The sequence below is a fragment of the Coregonus lavaretus genome (genome assembly GCF_964263955.1).
Source record: "Coregonus lavaretus genome assembly, chromosome: 20".
NCBI classification, from domain to species: domain Eukaryota; kingdom Metazoa; phylum Chordata; class Actinopteri; order Salmoniformes; family Salmonidae; genus Coregonus; species Coregonus lavaretus.
Genome location: NC_140007.1, coordinates 11,872,098 through 11,894,045, shown reverse-complemented (window position 1 = coordinate 11,894,045; position 21,948 = coordinate 11,872,098). Strand labels below are relative to the sequence as shown.

General features: G+C 43.8%; 2 protein-coding genes across 4 annotated transcripts in view; both read left to right on the top strand.

Moving 5' to 3' along the window:
• The window catches only part of LOC311148222 (helicase ARIP4-like), a 56,954-nt gene extending 48,328 nt beyond the window's left edge, over positions 1-8,626 (top strand). For all 3 annotated transcript variants that reach the window (XM_084185109.1, XM_084185111.1, XM_084185110.1), the window contains 6 exons: positions 471-570; positions 773-978; positions 2,487-2,662; positions 4,213-4,409; positions 4,634-5,013; positions 5,160-8,626. In XM_084185109.1, the coding sequence (XP_084041235.1) occupies positions 471-570; positions 773-978; positions 2,487-2,662; positions 4,213-4,409; positions 4,634-5,013; positions 5,160-6,094 (1,994 nt within the window). In that variant the 3' untranslated portion in view covers positions 6,095-8,626. The remainder of the gene's footprint in view (positions 1-470; positions 571-772; positions 979-2,486; positions 2,663-4,212; positions 4,410-4,633; positions 5,014-5,159) is intronic.
• Positions 8,627-13,049: 4,423 nt separating this feature from the next.
• On the top strand, positions 13,050-16,109 carry LOC311147992 (transmembrane protein 115-like). The gene is made up of 2 exons (XM_084184864.1): positions 13,050-14,884; positions 15,158-16,109. The coding sequence occupies exons 1-2, from the start codon at positions 14,028-14,030 to the stop codon at positions 15,387-15,389; spliced, it is 1,089 nt and encodes a 362-aa protein (XP_084040990.1). The 5' UTR covers positions 13,050-14,027; the 3' UTR covers positions 15,390-16,109.
• Positions 16,110-21,948: the final 5,839 nt, after the last annotated feature.

Below are 21,948 nucleotides of genomic sequence, written 5' to 3'. Positions count from 1 at the left end.
CCCCATCTAATCTGACAGAGCTTGAGAGGATCTGCAGAGAAGAATGAGAGAAACTCCCCAAATACAGGTGTGCAAAACTTTTAGCATCATACCTAAGAAGACTTGAGGCTGTAAACGCTGTCAAATGTGCTTCAGCAAAGTACTGAGTAAAGGGTCTGAATACTTATGTAAATGTGATATTTCAGTTTTTTAACATTTGCAAACATTTCTAAAAACCTTTTTTTGCTTTGTCATTATGGGGTATTGACATCCACCGCTGTCACCACTTGTCTCTGACTCCATTTATCCAGTGATATATTTTACTGTAGCTATACGAACTGTCATTCAGCCTCTCCAAACCCATGCTGCAACTTTTCCCATTGACTTACATTGGCTATCGCCACCTGCTGGTGATCTTGATATCTCTCCATTGTTCTTGGTTCTGTGTGTTGGAGACAGGGATTGACTCTTTCTATGGTTCCTTTCTTTAGGACTGGATGGGAGCACGTCTGCCTCAGAGAGAGAGAGACTCATCAACCAGTTCAACGACCCATCCAACACCTCCACCTTGGTCTTTCTGCTGTCCACCAGGTAATAGACCTTCTCAGGAACACACTGGTAGAAATAATTATAATGTGTTTATAATCATACTTCTGTATAGTCACACTTGTAACCCACACTTGTTACAAACACTATCCCTCATTCACACTCTCTCCCACACACGTGCACAGTCCTACACACACAAACACACATACACCTCAGGTCAGTGACGTGTGCGTCTCCCCGTCCCCAGGGCTGGCTGTCTGGGGGTGAACCTGATCGGGGCTAACCGCGTGGTGGTTTTCGATGCCTCCTGGAACCCCTGTCACGACGCCCAGGCCGTGTGTAGAGTGTACCGCTACGGCCAGAAGAAACCCTGCCACATCTACCGCCTGGTCTGTGACTTCACCCTGGAGAAGAAAATCTATGACCGACAGATCTCCAAGCAGGGCATGTCTGGTAAGTAACCAGCTAACCAAAAAAACACATAGAATGGAATAGAATAGATGCTGACTACACTACCGGTCAAAAGTTTTAGAACACCTACTCATTCAAGTTTTTATTTTTATTTTAACTATTTTCTACATTGTAGAATAATAGTGAAGACATCAAAACTATGAAATAACACATCTGGAATCATGAAGTAACCAAAAAAGTGTTAAACAAATCAAAATATTTTTGAGATTCTTCAAATAGCCACCCTTTGCCTTGATGACAGCTTTGCACACTCTTGGCATTCTCTCAAACAGCTTCATGAAGTAGTCACCTGGAATGCATTTCAATTAACAGGTGTGCCTTCTTAAAAGTTAATTTGTGGGATTCCTTTCCTTCTTAATGCGTTTGAGCCAATCAGTTGTGTTGTGACAAGGTAGGTGGGGTATACAGAAGATAGCCCTATTTGGTAAAAGACCAAGTCCATATTATGGCAAGAACTGCTCAAATAAGCAAAGAGAAATGACAGTCCATCATTACTGTAAGACATGAAGGTCAGTCAATCTGGAAATTTTCAAGAACTTTGATGGTTTGGGATGAGTCGGACAGCAGAGTGAAGGAAAAGCAGCCAACAATTGCTCAGCATATTTGGGAACTCCTTCAAGACTGTTGGAAAAGCATTCCAGGTGAAGCTGGTTGAGAGAATGCCAAGAGTGTGCAAAGCTATCGTCAAGGCAAAGGGTGGCTATTTGAAGAATCTCAAATATAAAATATAATTTGATTTGTTTAACACTTTTTTTTTGGTTACTACATGATTCCATATGTGTTATTTCAAAATGTTGATATCCTCACTATTATTCGGCAATGTAGAAAATAGTAAAAATAAAGAAAACCCTTGAATGAGTAGGTGTCCTAAAACTTTTGACAAGTAGTGTACATAGACTACACACTGGCCTACCAAGACACCTCTGCTTCCTCCAGCCAAGTCTACTAGGCCTACTATTACATGAACTTCTGCTATCAGTACTGCAGAGTCTACACTTACCCCAAGCCTCCCCTGCTAAGTGCACTTCATCTGGCCAGTCCACTTCACTAGCATGCTAAACAGTGTGTGCTGTGAAGTACAGCAGTCCTCTGAGCTCTGTCAGACTCTGTGAAGTCAGACTCCTCTCAGGCTAAGTGCACTCCATGCATCCCTACTCGTGCACCACTGCCAAAGTGCTTTGACATAGTTTGCCATTGTTTTTTTAACACATTACATCGGTCCGCTCCAATTTCAGCTATGCTGTGTACACAAAAAGAGAAGGCCCACACTCTTAGAATTTAGTTGAAAAATAACATCAGATTTATTCCATTTTATACATGGCCAGGGTTTGCTATATGCCACGTTTCATGTCACACGCAGATACCTTTTCATTTTGCTGTTGATGGCCCTATACACACAGGGATGGTTTAAAGGCACACAATCTTCTCCTCTGTATTTGTGTAGTAGACTAACTCCTTCTCTTCCTTCAATCCCTCTCTCTTCTCTGCAGACCGAGTGGTAGATGACCTGAACCCGATGCTGTCGTTCACGCGGAGGGAGGTGGAGTCTCTGCTGCACTTTGTCGAGGAGGAGCCTGACGTGTCACAGGTGCAGCTGCAGCCCCACCAGGAGATGGAGGCGAGCATCAGACAGGCCTGCCAGCTCTACCCTCACTTAGTCACCAAGGTAACAGATCACCTATATACACATCTAGGCCTGCCAGCTCTACCCTCACCTCTTCCCCAAGGTTAGAACTACACTGGATATATATCTGGGTCGTTCCACAAAATGAGTCCCTTTTTGATATTTTAAGTAAATATTGTGCACCGATATTGAATTTTAAAAGCCTGTTTTTATTCTGCATTTTGACATGTCCCTCTGTGCACTCTGACTTCTAGGACGATTTGAATCCACTTAACCCCAGCATTGTAAAGCCCTAGTTATTTTGTTGCTTTGACAAAGTCATTTCTGAAGATTATCATTTATTTCATGCGATTAGTCATTCATTTTAAGGTCAACCCTGTTACTTGAACTGAACTCCTCTCATTTGAATATGGTGAAACTATTCCTTAAAAAAAAAAAACATTGAACATCTAATAGTCAAATCATAGTGTAAAAGCAGGTGAGCTGGTTCTACTCTTTTTGGCCATTTTCTGGTGTTTTGTGCTGGAAAACTGAGTGGGTCGAGCATCACACCTTGTTACCCATACAGGCTAGAATTGTTTTAAATAAATGTGCTATTTTTTTGTGAAGCTTGCATTCAATCGCCCCTCCCTGTTGCACACAATAAGCTTTCTTTCCCCTTGTCACAAGGAGATTCATGGCTAATTTAAGATGAAATCGTCAACCCTGTTACGTTATTTCGTACTTAATAGGCACTTACTATAGTCATTTGTTAATTTAACCTCTTGAGATGGGAAAACATAAGTTGAACATGTGCTCTTCATGACATAATGTTAAAATGGGCCAAATTAAACTACCCAAAAGGGACTCATTTCATCACCAAGGTAAGCTAGGTGGTAAGCTAGGTACTACCCTCATCACCAAGGTATATACATATCTATAAACACCATACTGTATTATACACCCACATCTGGTCACCAAGGTTAGAACTACACTAGATTTCACTATTTCATATGGGAAGGGTTTGGTGCCCAACTTTTCAATAACTTCTGTATTATTTACACTGAGCGTACATGACATAGACTGACCAGGTGAAAGCTATGATCCCTTATTGATGTCACCTGTTAAATCCAATTCGATAAGTGTAGATGAAGGGGACGGGTTAAAGAAGGATTTTTAAGCCTTGAGACAATTGAGACAAGGATTGTGTATGTGTGCCATTCAGAGGGTGAATGAGCAAGACAAAATATTTAAGTGCCTTTGAACGGGGTATGGTAGTAGGTGCCAGGCGCACTGGTTTGAGGGTCTCAAGAACTGCAACGCTGCTGGGTTTTTCATGCTCAACAGTTTCCCGTGTGTATCAAGAATGGTCCACCACCCAAAGGACATCCAGCCAACTTGACACAACTCTGGGAAGCATTGGAGCCTGCATCCCTGTGGAACGCTTTTGACACTTTGTAGAATCCATGCCCCGACGAATTGAGGCTGTTCTGTGGACAAAGGGGGGTGCAACTCAATATTAGGAAGGTGTTCCTAATGTTTTGTACACTCAGGGTATAATTTTACTTAGAGAGACATTTTACTCAAACTACTCTCCATGTCTGTCTCTCTAGCAACCCTTCCACCACGAGTCTCTCCTGATTGACCGGCAGGAGATGAAGCTCACCAAAGCCGAGAAGAAGGCTGCCAAAAAGAGCTACGAGGACGAGAAGCGTGCGTCGGTGCCCTACACGCGCCCCTCTTACGCCCACTACTACCCAGCCAGCGACCAGAGCCTCACCAACATCCCTGCCTTCAGCCAGCGAAACTGGTGAGATGGTCCCCAAAAACAGACATGCTTTTAGTTCCTGTTTTCACCAGATCAATCTATTTTCTTAGTAACATACTGTACAATATTACAATTGCATACAGTCAATGTGATACCACGTTTTTTAATTATTTTAAACTGTTGATAGAATCTTTAACCCTCCACTGTCAATTTGGACTGCCAATTCGCCACCCTCTCATCTTTCCTTTCCCTTGCCCCCCTTTCAGGCGCCCACCCCCTCGCCAAGATGAGAAGCCGGTGGCCAGCGACCGCCCCGTTCAGTCAACTCCAGTTCCCATGATGCCTCGCCAGGCATCTCATGCCTCCACCCCCACAGCAGACTCTGACTCCAGCTCAGGCTTTCCCGTCAACTACCTGCAGAAGGCAGGCGTCTTCGTCCAGAAGATAGTCACCACTACAGATATTGTGATACCTGGAACCAACAGTTCAACTGATGTCAAGGCCAGGATCAGTGCAGGAGAGAGCATCCACGTCATTAGAGGAACCAAAGGGACCTACATCAGGACCTGTGACGGGAGGATCTTTGCCATCCGCGCTGCAAGCAAGCTCAAGGCAGGGGAGGAGAACTCAGCCGTTGCACCCAAAGGTAACAATCCCAACTCAACCCGTAGTCAATTTAAGTTCAACTCATTTTGGTCCATATGGATCTGTTTTTATCCAGTGCTGATGGTTTCTGTTAGTCTAGACCAGAGAGCAGTATCTAACCCGTCTGTCTCTCCTCCCCTCCCTCAGACACCCAGAAGGCATCGGAGGAGGCCTCGACGAACGGCACCAGCGGCTGTGTGACTCGCCCGCTCTCCCCCGACAGCCCCGAGATCCTGAGCGAGCTCCAGAGGTACACAGCTGCAGCCGGAAACAAGATCCAGCAGCAGCAGGCCTCCAAGGCTCCGTCTGCAGGAGTCTTGGAGACAGCGCTGGCAGAGAGCACCAATGGCAGCAGCATGACCAGCCATGCCAAGCCCTGGAGACACACCGCGGCCCAGCCAAACACAGACTCCACGGCCGCCCTGGACCTGAAGGCCACCAAGCGCAAAGCCTCCACCCCGTCTGCCGATGAATGGGCCAACAACAAGCAGCTGGCCCCCGGCAAGTGCACCTCGGCCCCGTTGCCCCCCCAGGCCTTACCCTTCGCAGGGGGCTACGGCTTCCCGCCCATGGGCCTCAACCCAGCCATGATGGGTTCCATTGAGCAGCCCCTTTTCATGGGGGCCGGCTCACCCTACTTCCAGCCCCACAGCCAGCTGGGTGACCCATGTCTCATGTTCCCCATGACCTCTGACCCCTTCGGCCTGGGGGACGGCACCCTACCTAGCTCCTCCTCCAGGTCTTCCTCCTCCACCACTACCAGCTCCTTCTCTGCCTCCTCTGACTCTGCCTCCCTGGCTCCCTTCATGCTGGGTGCTGGTATGGCTGGCATGCTGCCCCCAGGCTTCCCCATGTCCTACGGCCAGTCCGTGGGTGTGTACCCTAGCTCGCTGCTCCCCGGGGGGCTCCCGGCCGCCACCCCAGGCCCTGCTGGCTCCAGCTTTCTCTCCCACTTCCCCTCCTCCGGCCTTATGGGGGCGGGGCTGGGTCGCTCTGACGCCCACGGCTCGGCAGAGAACGCTGGTAGCAGCTCAGACAGCAAAAACGACGATGATGATGTCATTGAGGTGATGGAACAATGAGAGCCTTGAGCCATGTGGGTTATAAGGGACAGTTAGTGGGTTGCTGGTGCGAGGAGGTCTGGAGAGGAAAGGAAGGGACAACCAAGCCCCATCCACCTCCACTAGCCCTTTTCCCCATCCCAAGTGCAACATGCGCGCCTTTCAAAAAATGAGTCTGTATTGGGATATAACACAAACTGGACAAAGCAACAAATCCTTATGCTGAATATCTTATTTAAAAAGAAGAAAAGATAAGAAAACTGAGCACCAGAGAGAACGTAGAAGACAAAGAAAATGGACTTGGGGGGCTTCCAAAATGTTGTTCTGTACTGGCTTATACAAATCACTGAAGCGACTGCTGGGTTTGGACCTGCAGTGACCCTGAATCGCCACCGAGGTGTACTGTTTGTTGAGAAGACTGGCTAATTTGCTTGGTTGCATTTTTCCAACAGTTAATGATAGACAAGGTTAATAACTAACTGACAATAGACTAGCATTAATAAGTCAATTTGATAGACATAGTTGGTAGTAATTATGGTATGGCACAATATCAGTTACATGATATTGTTCTTGATTGTCTTTATTTGCTACTGAATATTATTTTATATGGTAGTCCTATTCTAAAAATGTCACAACTGTTTTTAAAATCAATTTGATTTGCTCTTATATTTACTGCCAGGACAGAAGTGTTGTTTAGTTTTTTGAGAAATTAGATGATAATCAGAAAATGGACTTGTCGAGACTGAAGTCAAAGAAACAGTTAGGCTCTTTGATGGTGAAAATGGAAAAGTAAGAACCTTCAACTCAAAGAATCTACGCTTATTTACGCCTTTAACGCAGATCTTGGGGACAGGCATCACTTTTGGGAAGATCTGGTTTCCATCTCTTATGTCATCTTCTACATGTTTCTAATTGATTGCCTGTCTGTAGGTGATGATGTGAAAACTGTGCTCTTGCGAAGCGCCAACTGTCCAAAGGGACGGTGAATTGAAAATGCCTTGCCTCGGTCTCTGAATGTTACCTAGTGGGAGTAGAGAAACCGCGAGACGGGCAGTCCTAGGGCCTGGATCTCAACCATAGTCTTTCTGTAGCTTTTCTAAGTGATGCAAATATGACCCGTGACCACTCTGTCTGTCTCCTTCCCTGTCTGTTTCTGCATTGTGTACCCAGGTGTTCTAGAGTAGAGAACCTCTGTCATAATGGCTCGCTCTGTCTGTGGATGGCTTGAACACTCGTTTTCTGTTCCTTTGTCTCATCTCTGGCATATGTGATTTCAACTGAAAAACAGTGTTCAAGAGGTCATTGTCAAACCAAAATCATTTGAGAGAATTCAAAAATAGCTTTGCCAAAAGAAAGTACAACTTAAAGCACTCTCTAGAGAGTGATCATTCTCTGAAGCGACCAAATGTCACCGTCAACTGCTATTGGCCTAAAGAAGAGGGTGTCTTTCGAAAATGTGGTCACAGACTGTCATTACAGACTTCGTTGTGAGCTCATTGTAAAGATGATTCTGGATTAGACTTAGACCACATATTCTGTTAAATTCACTGTATAACAAAGGTTATAGTATTCAACGTACCGGTACATTGATTTACTGAGGGGGGGAGTCAGGTGTGTGACCTGGTTCTGTTTAATAAACAACAGATCTTTTAATTTCTGTTACTGCTGACTGTTACTGCCCCCCTCATGACATACATAGACCTACTGTCTCAACCCAACACTTTGGGAAGAGGGAAGGCCAGCCCACCTCCTCCACCAAGTCCCTAGCCTTGAGTCTCTTCAGCAAGAGCTTTAAACTCCAGTTCTTGTGTTTATTATGATACCCTGGCATCATCAGACTTGTTCTTCTTTTCATTCATACCATACTTAAAGTACTTTTTTTTTTTTTGTTCAATGTTTGAATTTACCAAATTAATGTATTTATGACAGTGCATATTTATTCATTCATATTTTTATTTTTTTTACTATTTTGTTCTGTTTTTGTTTGTAAGGGGAATTTTTATGTTGATTTTACTAGAACATGTCAATTCTTGTGTTCCATGACTTGAGAAATGTGATATTAGACAACTGACCCAAAGTGTGTGAATTTCAGGACAACCAGTCACGGGCGGTCAAACCACTCATTAGCAGAGAGAACATGTCATCCAGTGCTTTTGTTCTTGTTCATCTTCATATCATCCAGATGTTCATTTTAATCTATATATCCTAATGGCAAATGAAAGCTAGTTCCCTCAGTATTCAATGTTTTCAGTTGTACCAACTGCTCTTTTTCATAGCTTTCTACTTGAATTTAAGTATTTATTTATAAATCGATTCAGTCAGCAACAACTGACTGTCAGTAAATTCCATTTAGTTAAAGGGATACTTTGGGAAGTTAGAAGTAGTTTTGCGAGCCAATGCTAACTAGCATTGCCACAATGACTGGAAGTCTATGGGTATGTGCTAGCATGGTTAGCAAAGCCTGTACAGTACATAGTTTGTGAATGGACATGTAACAATGGATGGCTTTAAGATCTTTTTTTGAAGTTTGTAAATAAAATGTTTTGAATCGCATTTCAATTTCATTTACTTTGATAAAAATTCTATGTTTAATCACGCACACTAATTTCTTATCACACACACAGATTCTCAAGCACTAGTTGAACATAAGTAACTCTTTCACTTAACTTGGTTGGGGGGGGGGGGGAGACTGAGCATTTGGTCTAGGGACCTGTCCAGAGTCATGTCCATCAGATGACATTACCTAAAATCAGATGAAGAGGGCAAAATTGAGTATAGCTGTCAGCAACTTAATCTCTTGTCCTAGATGACAGTCCATAAAAAAGTAGTTACAAACACATGTTCAAACAAAACGGTTATCTTTACACAGAGACAGGTTTACTGTTTTGTATGTAGAATTAATTTAGAGTTGTCGTCTGTTGCATGCTTTTAGTGTTTACATTAGCTTTGGTGAAATGAGTTGTCTGCCAGCCTTCAAGTTGATAATGTTTACATGTTTTGATTATGAGACTGAAATTATGTACATAGACTTCACCAATGAGATCTTAATTACTTAGAAGCCTTAGATTTCATCATTAGCTATGCAAGCAGATTCTGTTCAATTATATCTGGAAACAGTCAAATGTAAAAGGAATTCCATGATGTCTGCTTATTCCATGAAGCTTGGCCACAGTGGACTGGATGTCACTTGACTTGTTTACCGCTCTTTGGTATTGTAGCTCTGTGTTGCCCTCTGATCTATATTGTAAAGTTGTAACGCCTTGGGAATGGGAGATGCAGGCAGAGATCTGGGACTATCTATGTCACACTGCCATGGTTTTCTGGCCCAGTTTGGGTCCTCTTACATGACCAAGATGCTTGGATATTTGTGTGTGTTTTGAATTGAAGACTCAGTGTTTGGGTTGCCTAATCTTGGTCTTTACATAAACCAACCTTTTGTATAAGTCAAGCGTTCACAGGTATTTGGTTCATGCAAATTGTCCCTCTCACCACCATCGCACACTCACAATTTAACCTCACATTACCAGTGGTTTGTCTTTGATTCTATAAACGCAGAACTGTTATTCAGAGAGAAATGTATCAATATTCCAAAATGCTGACATTGACATTTGAAACACAATCGGAGCAGTACAATTGTGTCCAGTGTTGTGGCTCTTCTCCATAAGGATAGTTCCACTGAGGCATCCCAGATCCTAGCATGTCTCATCTGGGTCTCGATAAAACTGCCTTTGTCTCATGTTTTTATTACTGTAGGTGGACAAGCTCGTTGTAACTGCTTACCTTGCACATCATTTTTTTGTTTGCAAGTGTGTCCATTTGTATGCCTGTCTTCACAGAGGACAACGTGCATACGCACCATTGTTCTTAGCCAGTCAAAGGTCACTCACTTTGACTTTTTTTTGGTAGCCAACCATTATCCACTTAGCATTTTCTGCCAGTGAGCTATTCACATTATCTTCTTGGTTGGATTTCAGATGAGATTTTGCTGTGCTCTCTTTATCTGTGATGTTTGATTCTCGTAGCATTCTGCTGTCAGAGGGTTTTGTCTTTTTTTACACCTGAGAAATGTGAATTCTTTGTGTGATATTTTTTTATTATGGCAATTAATTATTGAATAAAATGAATGTGTATGCGGTTATCTCAGTTGTTTCTGTCTCTTTAATCAATGCGTGTTCAACACTTGGGAGAGAACATTTACACATTTTTTTAACAGGTAAGTTGACTGAACACATTTTCATTTACAGCAGTGACCTGGGGAATAGTTACAGGGGAGAGGAAGGATGAATGAGCCAATTGGAAGCTGGGGATGATTGAGGGCCAGATTGTAATTTAGCCAGGACACCGGGTTTAACAACCCTACTCTTACGATAAGTGCCATGGGATCTTTAGTGACCACAGTCAGGACACCCATTTAACATCCCATCCGAAAGACTGGACGCTAAACAGGGCAATGTCCTCAATCACTGCCTTGGGGTATTGGATATGTTTCTAGACCAGAGGAAATAGTGCCTCCAACTGGCCCTCCAACACCACTTCCAGCAGCATCTGGTCTCCCATCCAGGGACTTACCACAACCAACCCTGCTTCGCTTTAGAGGCAAGTCAGCAGTGGGATGCAGGGTGGTGTGCTTCTTGCCAACGCCAATCATGTCAGTTTGAATACATTTACATTTTAGTAGTCAGATTAGCTTCTCACTACTCAGACAGCTCAAACTCCATTTGTAGCCAGTCAAGTCAAAAACTATAGAATTACATATAAAATCCCTATAATGTAATAAGATCTCTGTGTCGAAAAACAACATCATGATGATATTTGAGGTAAGTATTCCAGGTGGGCGGAGAGATGACACAAGGCCTGGACCAGGGATGATGTAAACATACAAGATAATAAGGATTGGCCTATCACAAAAACCAGATTTGCAAGAGAATCCTCAAAGCAAATAAATGTTGGGAATTAGGCTATGCATAGAGAGCTGGAGGCTGGCACCTAGACTAGAGCATCCCCTGACTGCTGGGGGGGGGGGTTGACACAAAATTGTGCTCAAAGTCTAGTCTCTGAAGAGCAGCCTAGCCTAGATCATAATCAAAGTTTAAAAAACTATCCATGACCCATAGACGGGTTGGTTGTGCAACTATGGGGCAAAACAAACGGGGTTGGCTTAGATTGTTGACAACATGTAAACAATATTTTGTTTCCAATGTTAATTGAAAACATACATACATTTGCACAATGAGCACTTGTCTCGCAAATACATCATTACAGCTGTTGGTTAGCAAGGTACTGAATTTTAACCATATTAGCATTGACATTAAATCAGTCAAAACACCTAAAAACAAGACATGGTATCAAAAACAAGATTAAACTAGCTGAAACGAGTCACTTACGATTCCCCACATGGCAGTTTCTTGTCATTGTTTGTAGCTATCTGGCCATCCAGAATCACAAAAATTCACAGACTTCTGCTCCCTTGAAGCGTGTGCAACGTTTTCGTGATATTGTCAGCTAACCCATCTGTAGGCTGCCTTACCACATGGAGCTCAAGGAGGGTGAACAGGTTTCTGGCGAGTGGAACAAGATGGCGGGTACAACCGAATGGTTGTCAGACTTGAAGATGGAGTCAGGGGAACCCATAGAGGTCGGTAAGAAGACGGGCAGGGAAAAAAGGAAGAAAGTGGAACATATTAAGAGTAAATATGGAGTGCTGCAAAAGGACATTTAACATGACGAGAGTGAGGATGATTTTTGCCCAGTGGGAGTGAGATTTTGGGAGAGAATGGATCCTTACCTTCTGGCTGATCCATATGTGGTGTCAGGTTGGGTGGATATGAGGTTGGGGAATGTTGGTCGGTGAAAGTGACTTGAAGTGGAATCGTGTCGATTTTTTGTGTTTCTGCCATCCAGAGAAAGCATGCGCTCCGCACCACGCAACTGCGGCCAATAACTGTGACTTGCTTTCCTCTCCGGAGCAGGGCCCTGTTGAAAGGAGTGATAACTGGAGTGGAGTTAAGTGTTGAGGAGGGTCAACTGAAGTTGAAGATTCCCGGTGTCTGTGACGCCCGCCGTTTGATGCGACGCAGACCCGGTGGAGAGCGTGGTGAAACAGAGAAGACACTGTCTGTAGTATTGAGTTTTGATGCAGAGTCTAAAGTAAAGTTGGGATTTGTCAGTTATCCGATGAGAGCTTTTGTCCCGAACCCATTATGGTGTTTTAGGTGTCAAGCTTATGGTCATGTGGCAGCAGTGTGTAGGAGGGAGATTCCTAGATGTGAGAAATGTGCAGGAGGACTTGAGACAAAGGAAGGTGTAGTATCTGTGGAAGAAGTTGTATGTGTAAACTGTAGGGGTACCCATGGTGCTGGAGATCAGAGGTATCCAGTGAGAGAAAGGCAGGTTGAGGTTGCCAGGATCAGAGTAGTACAGAAGGTGTGCTGAGGCAGTGAAGAGAGTAGTAGAGGAAGATGGGTCCAGGATGAGGGATCCTAAAAGGATCCCTGTGAGTGGGCCGAGGCCAATAGAGAGTGACAGGAATAGCATGTGCTTCAGTAAGTTTTTTTTTTTGGCGTTCATGGCCATGGTGGTCAACTGTACTGCAGGAATGGAATGTAAATCACAGAGGATAGATGTTGTGGTAGCAGCTGTAGAGAAGTACTTGGGTGTACGAGATTTTACTGTGGAAGAATTACAAGGTGTTTGAACAATAGTGTCCAAGGCTGCTTGCCTGGTGTAGGATCAAATGGGGCCAAAGTAGTGGAATAGTGATGAGGTTTTAATGGGTGTGGGTTAGTTGGTAAGGCAATATTTGTGTAATGAATTCATACAGCAGAATAGTAGGCTGATACACAGTCAATACAGTAGGTGGTGGCATACACCTATAAAATTTATTTGCGGACCACCATAATGAAGAAGAAGAATTAGAAGAAGAAAAAAAAATATATAATGTTTCCCATAGTGCTCCAGTTCATGACGCTGGCGTGACGCTTCGTGTGTTGGTGTTGGTGACGGTGGCAGTGAGCCCAAGATTCAGTATTTGATCAGTGTGGGAAATGCCTCACAAGATAACAAATATTCGCCAATAATCTGTGACTTTATATCGGAATAACGTTGACGTAACCGAATAGACTTTCCGAAATCGTGAAGACAATGAATTTCGCGTGAATCTCCGATTGTTGATCACCTCGACAACATTGTTTTGAAGGCCTGTAGCTCCTGCTAACTAACGTTACAGGAAATACTCGAGCTACTGTAGCTAGCTAGCGGTGAATTCTGGGCCGAGGAAAACAAGAAAGGCGCTGTTACTAATTGTTATCGTTTTTGTAGTTATACAACTCAAACCCATTAATCAAATGTTGACTGGTCATCTTATGAATTCGAATGGCAGATATAAAACATCGTAACAAACTGTCAGACTTCTTTCCCTAGCCAGTTACTAGTACTTAGCAATAACTAACTAGCTAATTTAGCTTACTAGAAACTTATTCCAGTGCTTGCTAGTTGGTTGAAGTTCTTGGTATTTTTCTAAAGTACAGTAGCTATTTAATATTTGTGATGTATGTAAGCTTCGAGTATGACACCGTTTGGTGTCAATTGAGAGTAATTGACGGGTTACTAAATCTGTTAGCTTAGTAAATTAGCCCAGTTACCTACTCTTAATATCTAATCACACTAGTAAGGTCACTTCAGTTCGGCGACTATAAAAGTTCATAGCAAGGTAGGAAAGTTACCCCATCATGTGTTTTGAACAGCGAGACCATTAAAGGTTAATTTAAACCATTCATTAGCATTGATCAATCAGATTATTTCCCCTATGAAGCCTCACTGTCGAGAGTGGATGTTGTCTGGATCTGCAGATTATGTTTGTTCTTCTTGGCACTGCTGATTAACGACCAACACGTGAGCAGCTGCGGGTCATACAAAAGTACTGATCGGACCTTGCGCTAGACTGACAAACGACACAATGAATCGCTATCTGCCAGTTGCAAGACAGCACTTCTTGGGCGCATTATCCAACACTAGTGTTGTGGTGAAGTCCATATGTGCCTTAGTGCTCCTTCTGTATGTGCTCTCATGGGCAGTTGACACTCCATACGCCCTGGGCGTGACGCCTGGCTACCTCTTCCCCCCTAACTTCTGGATCTGGACCTTGGTGACCCATGCCGTGGTGGAGCAGCATGTGTGGGGGGTGGCGGCCAATGTTGGGACTGTCATGGCCTGTGGCCGGCTGTTGGAACCTCTGTGGGGTGCCATGGAGATGCTAATATTTTTCGCTGTGGTCAACATCTCTGCAGGCCTCCTGACGGGCCTCTCCTACTTACTCACGTACGTCGCCACCTTCGACCTGGACTACTTGTTTGCTGTGCGGGTCCATGGGGCACCAGCTTTCCTCGGGGGCGTGTTGGTGGCCCTCAAGCAGACCATGGGGGACACAACGGTGCTGCGGGTTCCACAGGTGAGGCTCAAAGCGGCCCCGGCGCTGGTCCTCCTCTGCCTGGCCCTGCTCCGCCTCTCAGGCCTCCTGGAGAGTGCTGCCCCTCTGGCGGCCTACAGCTTTGGCGCCCTGGCAGGCTGGGTCTACCTTCGTTTCTACCAGAGGCACAGCCGGGGCCGCGGGGACATGTCAGACCACTTTGCCTTTGCATCCTTCTTCCCTGAAGCGGTGCAGCCGCTGGTGGGGCTGCTGGCTGGCCTGGTGCACACAACCCTGGTGAAGATCAGGGTATGCAGGAAGATGGTGAAGCGCTATGACGTCGGGGCACCTTCTTCCATCACCATCACTTTGCCGGGGGCGGACCCCCAAGACGCAGAGAGGAGGAGGTGAGTGCTGTAGAGGCCCAAATAAACACACACAGGGATCCATTACAGCACACACCCCAATATTTGTTGACCTTCATTATGTGGCTGACACACTTGCAAGCTGTCATGCATACACTATTTGTCGTCAGTTACATAGACTGCAGTTAGGCCTACATATCACCTCGCTCTGCACCTGGAGAGGATCAGTGGCTGTTTGAAAGGGACTCCGAGACACCTGCTATACCATGATGTAATGCAAACATTTATAACTGATTCTTTCTGATTGTCTTACAGGCAGTTGGCGCTGAAGGCCCTGAACGAGCGACTGAAGAAGGTGGAGGACCAGTCGGCCTGGCCGAGCATGGACGACGAAGAGGACGACGATGAGGACGAGGTTCGGACCGACACCCCGCTGCTCTCTGGACAGGAGAGAACCTTGCCAGCAGGGGGGTCTAGTGGTTCCCAGAACACCACGGGACAGGAGTCCAGCATCATCAGCTTTGAAGACGCCCCCTCCAGCTCATAGCAGACACACTGATACACACTCAGCCATACTAAGTTTTGACTACACACATACACTAGCAGTTTTTGACACATTGTCAGGCTTATCAGTTTTATGCTCTGACTCTCCGAAGTTGTACACAGATACCATCAAGGACCCGTTGCTCTCCTGGCCCCACCTGCATATGTCCATTGAAACTTTAATGCAATGTAGAAACACATTGGACTCTCCCTAGTTCGTCACGTCTCTCCTGAATAAACGATTGAATGGGTGTACAAAGTGTTTTGTAATCAAACTTATTTTGACCCGAGACACCTGCTCCACACCTGCTGCTCGTCTGACTCCCACACCTTGTGTCTGAGACACTACGACTGGAGCAGAGACTCTTTGCAAACTCCCCATCTGTTTCTGTGTGTTCTTATTGTCCCAGAGCAAGCTTTCAGCAGACGGATGCAGATTCTCAGTGGGTTTCTAGGTCATCCTTTTGTGCTGATTGGTGTTTAGTCTTCAAGGACTTTGACATCTTTCTTTTCTCTCTTCTCTCCATCACTGAAAGACTGAAATACAGTTATGGCCAAATATATTGGCACCCTTGCACTTTTCTTAAATAATTCCCTATTTCTTCTTAAATAAGTTTAAATTAAAAACAAACAAAAATAGTAACCACACCTTGTTATTGGTTTTTCAACATTGCAGAACCAATTTGACTTGTTTAGTTTTAATTTAGAAAATAAAGACACGGCATGGACAAAGATATTGGGAACCTTTGGCCAAGATAACTGCAGACAAACACTTCTTATAGCCATCAATGAGCCTTTCTGATGACAATTTGGCCTGCTTTTCAGCAGCAAACTGCTCTAGTTCTTCAATATTTGAGAGGTGCCCTCCACCAACTGCTGTTTTCAGATCTCGCCAATAGGTTTTTGATGTGACTCTTCACTGGCCACTTCAGAACAGTCCAGCATTCCTGGGTGCTTTTTGATGTGTGTGTGGGGGGTTGTTATGCTGGAAGACCCACAACTTTCAGTGGAGACCCATTTTTTGGACGCTGGGTTGAACATTGGACTACAAAACACCTGATAATCTGCTGATTTCAAGCAACCCCACAACATTACCAAACCTCCCCCATCTTTGATTGTAGGGAGGGTGTTATTTTCATTGAATGCTTCATTTGGTCATCAGTAAACACAGCACTGATCTGTATTGCTAAAGAGCTCCGATTTTGTTGCATTGGTCCACAGAACCTTTCCCCAGGATTTAGGCTTGTTTAGGTTGGTTTTTGAAAAGTTCAAACAGGCTTTTTTGTCTCCTTCAGCAGTGGGGTCTTCGTATGTTTACCAACGACCAAATTAAGCATTCAAAGAAAATAGGTCCGATAATGCTGTGGGGTTGCTTTGCTGCAGGACATCAGGAAATCAGCATATTATCAAGGTGTTTTGGAGTGCAATGTTCAACCCAGTGTCTTTGTTGAAGGTTGTGTATCTTCCAGCAGGACAACAACCACAAACACATAAAAAGGACCCTGGAATGGTTCAAGAAGAAACGCTGGACTGTTCTAGAGTGGCCAGTGAATAGTCCAGATCTGAATCACATCAATGATGATCCATTTGTTGAAATGTATCTTGACCGAGTTCTAGCTCCAATAAATTTGTCCATGCCATTTGTCTTTATTTTCTAAGTTAAAATGGTAAACTTAAGTTTACAAAAATACAATTGGTTCTGCAATGTTGAAAATCCAATAACAATGTGTGGAGACCTAACTTTTTTTTCAATTTCAACTTATTTTAGAACAAATAGGGAATTGAAGTGCAAGGGTGACAATATATTTGGCTGCAACTGTAGGTCTAGGTTTACCCCCCAGCTGTTTTACCACTGCTACATGTTCTGTTTTCAAATGTTTCCAACATTTATGGGACACCTGATAATTGGACAAGTTGCTCTGTGGATGATGATGATGTGTTTCCTGTTCCTGTTTTGAGTGGTTTACTTTTGCTCTGAAGTCGGAGTTGGATTACTAGAGGGGGAACCATGGCCATAATATAATAAAGGTGTGTGAGTCTAGCTTCCTTTTTGTTCATACTGTTGATTTGAGTTCTGTCAGAATCATTAGTTTTTCTGGCCAGCCAGTTTTATTTTCTTTGTTTGTTTTTATCTGAATGAGTGTGTAACAGGGAGAGGTAGAGGACTAGATGTTGTACACAGTGGTTTCCTGTCATTGGTGGTTTGGCCTGACAAAGTTCAGCAGCTTTTGACAATGACAGAGCAATACAGCCACTGATGCAGTCTTGACAGACTCTCTTCTCCCCAGGGAACATTTTGTCGAAATCTCTTGTTGTTTCTTTCTGGTTTCTCCTTTTTTCCACTATTTATCTGTGTCACGTCTCTGAATGTTGGTTAAGATAAGATCTGCACTCTGAATCTTTAACTCTTTATTTATGAGGTTTGAAATGTTAAGATGTGGTGAATGATGCCAATACTGATGCAGTTCTGTTTAATTTGTTGGTGAAGGTGGCTCAAGGGTTGGTTGATGCAGTTCTGTTTAATTTGTTGGTGAAGGTGACTCAAAGTTTGGTTTTCACCAGACAGGTTCCTTGAATTTCCACTAATGATGTGTTTCTCTTTGTACTGTGGCCATTGCGCAGACTCCTCTATTTAGTTTCAGATATTTATTTATCTCTACATGAAATAAAATCTGATTGTATGAAATGTAACAATAAATTGACGTTTTGCAACACTGGGTAGGTAGGTAGGTAGGTAGGTAGGTAGTAGAGTTCAATTCAGCTGATATATATTTAGGGTGCTGCTTGCTTGCCTGTCAAAGGTGCCACTAGATGGAGCAGTTAACACCGTCTCTGATACTCTACAGCTGTTTTGTTGGACTGACTACAGTGCATTCAGAAAGTATTCAGACCCCTTGACCTTTTTCCACATTTTGTTACGTAACAGCCTTATTCGAAAATTGATTAAATAAATGTTTGTCCTCAATCTACACACAATACCCCATAATGACAAAGCAAAAACAGGTTTTTAGAAATACCTTATTTACATAAGTATCCAGACACTTTGCTATGAGACTCGAAATTGAGCTCAGGTGCATCCTGTTTCCATTGATCATCTTTGAGATGTTTCTACAACTTGATTGAAGTACACCTGTGGTGTATCAATTGATTGGACCTGTCTATATAAAGTCCCACAGTTGACAGTGCATGTCAGAGCAAAAACCAACACATGAGGAATTGTCCGTAGAGCTCCGAGACAGGATTGTGTCGAGGCACAGATCTGGGGAAGGGTACCAAAAAATTTCTGCAGCATTGAAGGTCCCGAAGAACACAGTGGCCTACATCATTCTTAAATGGAAGAAGTTTGGAACCACCAAGACTCTTCCTAGAGCTGGCCGCCCGGCCAAACTGAGCAATCGGGGGAGAAGGGCCTTGGTCAGGGATGTGACCAAGAACCCGATGGTCACTGACAGAGCTCCATAGTTCCTCTGTGGAGATGGGAGAACCTTCCAGAAGGACAACCATCTCTGCAGCGCTCCACCAATCGGGCCTTTATGGAAGAGTGGCCAGACGGAAGCCACTCCTCAGTAAAAGGCACGACAGCGAGCTTGGAGTTTGCCAAAAGGCACCTAAAGGACTCTCAGACCATGAGAAACAAGATTCTCTGGTCTGATGAAACCAAGATTGAACTCTTTGGCCTGAATGCCAAGCATCACGTCTGGAGGAAACCTGGCACCATCCCTACGGTGAAGCATGGTGGTGGCAGCATCATGCTGTGGGGAAGTTTTTCAGCGGCAGGGACTGGGAGACTATTCAGGATCGAGGGAAAGATTAACTGAGCAAAGTACAGAGAGATCCTTGATGAAAACCTGCTCCAGAGCGATCAGGACCTCAGACTGGGGCGAAGGTTAATCTTCCAACAGGACAACGACCCTAAGCACACAGCCAAGACAACGCAGGAATGGCTTCAGGAGAAGTCTCTGAATGTCCTTGAGTGGCCCAGCCAGAGCCTGGACTTGAACCCAATCGAACATCTCTGGAGAAACCTGAAATAGCTGTGCCGTGACGCTCCACATCCAACCTGACAGAGCTTGAGAGAATCTGCAGAGAAGAATGGGAGAAACTCCCCAAATATACAGTTGAAGTCGGAAGTTTACATACACTTAGGTTGGAGTCATTAAAACTCGTTTTCAACCACTCCACAAATGTCTTGTTAACAAACTATAGTTTTGGCAAGTCGGTTTGGACATCTACTTTGTGCATGACACAAATAATTTTCCCAACAATTGTTTACAGATTATTTCACTCATAATTCACTGTATCACAATTCCAGTGGGACAGAAGTTTACATACACTAAGTTGACTGTGCCTTTAAACAGCTTGGAAAATTCCAGAAAATGATGTCATGGCTTTAGAAGCTTCTGATAGGCTAATTGACATAATTTTAGTCAATTGGAGGTGTACCTGTGGATGTATTTCAAGGCCTACCTTCAAACTCAGTGCCTCTTTGCTTGACATCATGGGAAAATCCAAAGAAATCAGCCAAGACCTCAGAAAAAAATGTGTAGACCTCCACAAGTCTGGTTCATCTTTGGGAGCAATTTCCAAACGCCTGAAGGTACCACGTTCATCTGTACAAACAATAGTACGCAAGTATAAACACCATGGGACCACGCAGCCGTCATACCGCTCAGGAAGGAGACGCGTTCAGTCTCCTCGAGATGAACGTACTTTTGTGCGAAAAGTGCAAATCAATCACAGAACAACAGCAAAGGACCTTTTGAAGATGCTGGAGGAAACAGGTACAAAAGTATCTATATCCACAGTAAAACTAGTCCTATATCGACATAACCTGAAAGGCCGCTCAGCAAGGAAGAAGCCACTGCTCCAAAACCGCCATAAAAAAGCCAGACTACGGTTTGCAACTGCACATGGGGACAAAGATCGTACTTTTTGGAGAAATGTCCTCTGGTCTGATGAAACGAAAATCAAACTGTTTGGCCATAATGACCATTGTTATGTTTGGGGGAAAAGGGGGGTACTTGCAAGCCGAAGAACACCATCCCAACCGTGAAGCACGTGGGTGGCAGCATCATGCTGTGGGGGTGCTTTGCTGCAGGGGGGACTGGTGCACTTCACAAAATAGATGGCATCATGAGGAAGGAAAATTATGTGGATATATTGAAGCAACATCTCAAGACATCAGTCAGGAAGTTAAAGCTTGGTTGCAAATGGGTCTTCCAAATGGACAATGACCCCAAGCATACTTCCAAAGTTGTGGCAAAATGGCTTAAGGACAACAAAGTCAAGGTATTGGAGTGGCCATCACAAAGCCCTGACCTCAATCCTATAGAAAATGTGTGGGCAAAACTGAAAAGGCGTGTGCGAGCAAGGAGGCCTACAAACCTGACTCAGTTACACCATCTCTGTCAGGAGGAATGGGCCAAAATTCACCCAACTTATTGTGGGAAGCTTGTGGAAGGCTACCCGAAATGTTTCACCCAAGTTAAACAATTTAAAGGCAATGCTACCAAATACTAATTGAGTGTATGTAAACTTCTGACCCACTGGGAATGTGATGAAAGAAATAAAAGCTGAAATAAATAATTATCTCTACTATTATTCTGACATTTCACATTCTTAAAATAAAGTGGTGATCCTAACTGACCTAAAACAGGGAATTTTTACTAGGATTAAATGTCAGGAATTGTGAAAAACTGAGTTTAAATGTATTTGTCTAAGGTGTACGTAAACTTCCGCTAGCGTCGTACAAGGATATTTTGTCAGGCCAAGCAATTGGGCACATGTCAAGGCTGGCCTTAGGCTGATTTAAATGTGAAAAGGTGCAGCTATTACCATCACCGTTAGGTTAATCTAGGTCGTTAACAGGTATGCCAGTACATCACTGTTTACATTGTGTCTTTGTCTTTGTTTAGACTTTATTTCACACAGAGCAAGCAAAAAAAAAACTGATATTCAACACAACAACAGTACATTCATTTATTGTTTTGGAATTAGTATAACATGCAGGACTAAAATAATATGTCTACAACACAGCGCCCCTCCAAAACTAACCATATTTGGTTATACCCTACTTTTACATTTTAGTCATTTAGCAGACGCTCTTATCCAGAGCGACTTACAGTTAGTGAGTGCATACATTTTCATACTGGCCCCCCGTGGGAAAGGAACCCACAACCCTGGCGTTGCAAGCGCCATGCTCTACCAACTGAGCTACAGGGGAGTGCTGAGTATTTCCCACCCCACCTTAGCTGAGACAGGTAAAAAAAAGTTATCTACAGCCCAATGTTGTCAACATATCTCTACCAGTGTCAACATTATATATTTTTCATTATTGGTTAAAAAATTAAATATCTTAAATTACTTATTGCATTTTCTTGCTGGCACAATAAAGGTGGCCATTGATTAAAAAAAATTTATATCGTTTGAATTAGTTATCCATATTGCAATGTTTAGAAATATGGGCTTTTACTTTGAAGGTTTAGATATTACCATACAATCCTGACGTCATTGTTTGTGCTGCTGGCAGAATACTATTCACTCCTTGGGTCCTTTCTTGCATC

Coding starts and splice junctions, on each gene's coding strand:
- LOC311147992 (XM_084184864.1), top strand. CDS start 14,028: ATGAATCGCTATCTGCCAGTTGCAAGACAGCACTTCTTGGGCGCATTA. Junction 14,885..15,157: donor CAAGACGCAGAGAGGAGGAG/GTGAGTGCTGTA, acceptor ATTGTCTTACAG/GCAGTTGGCGCTGAAGGCCC.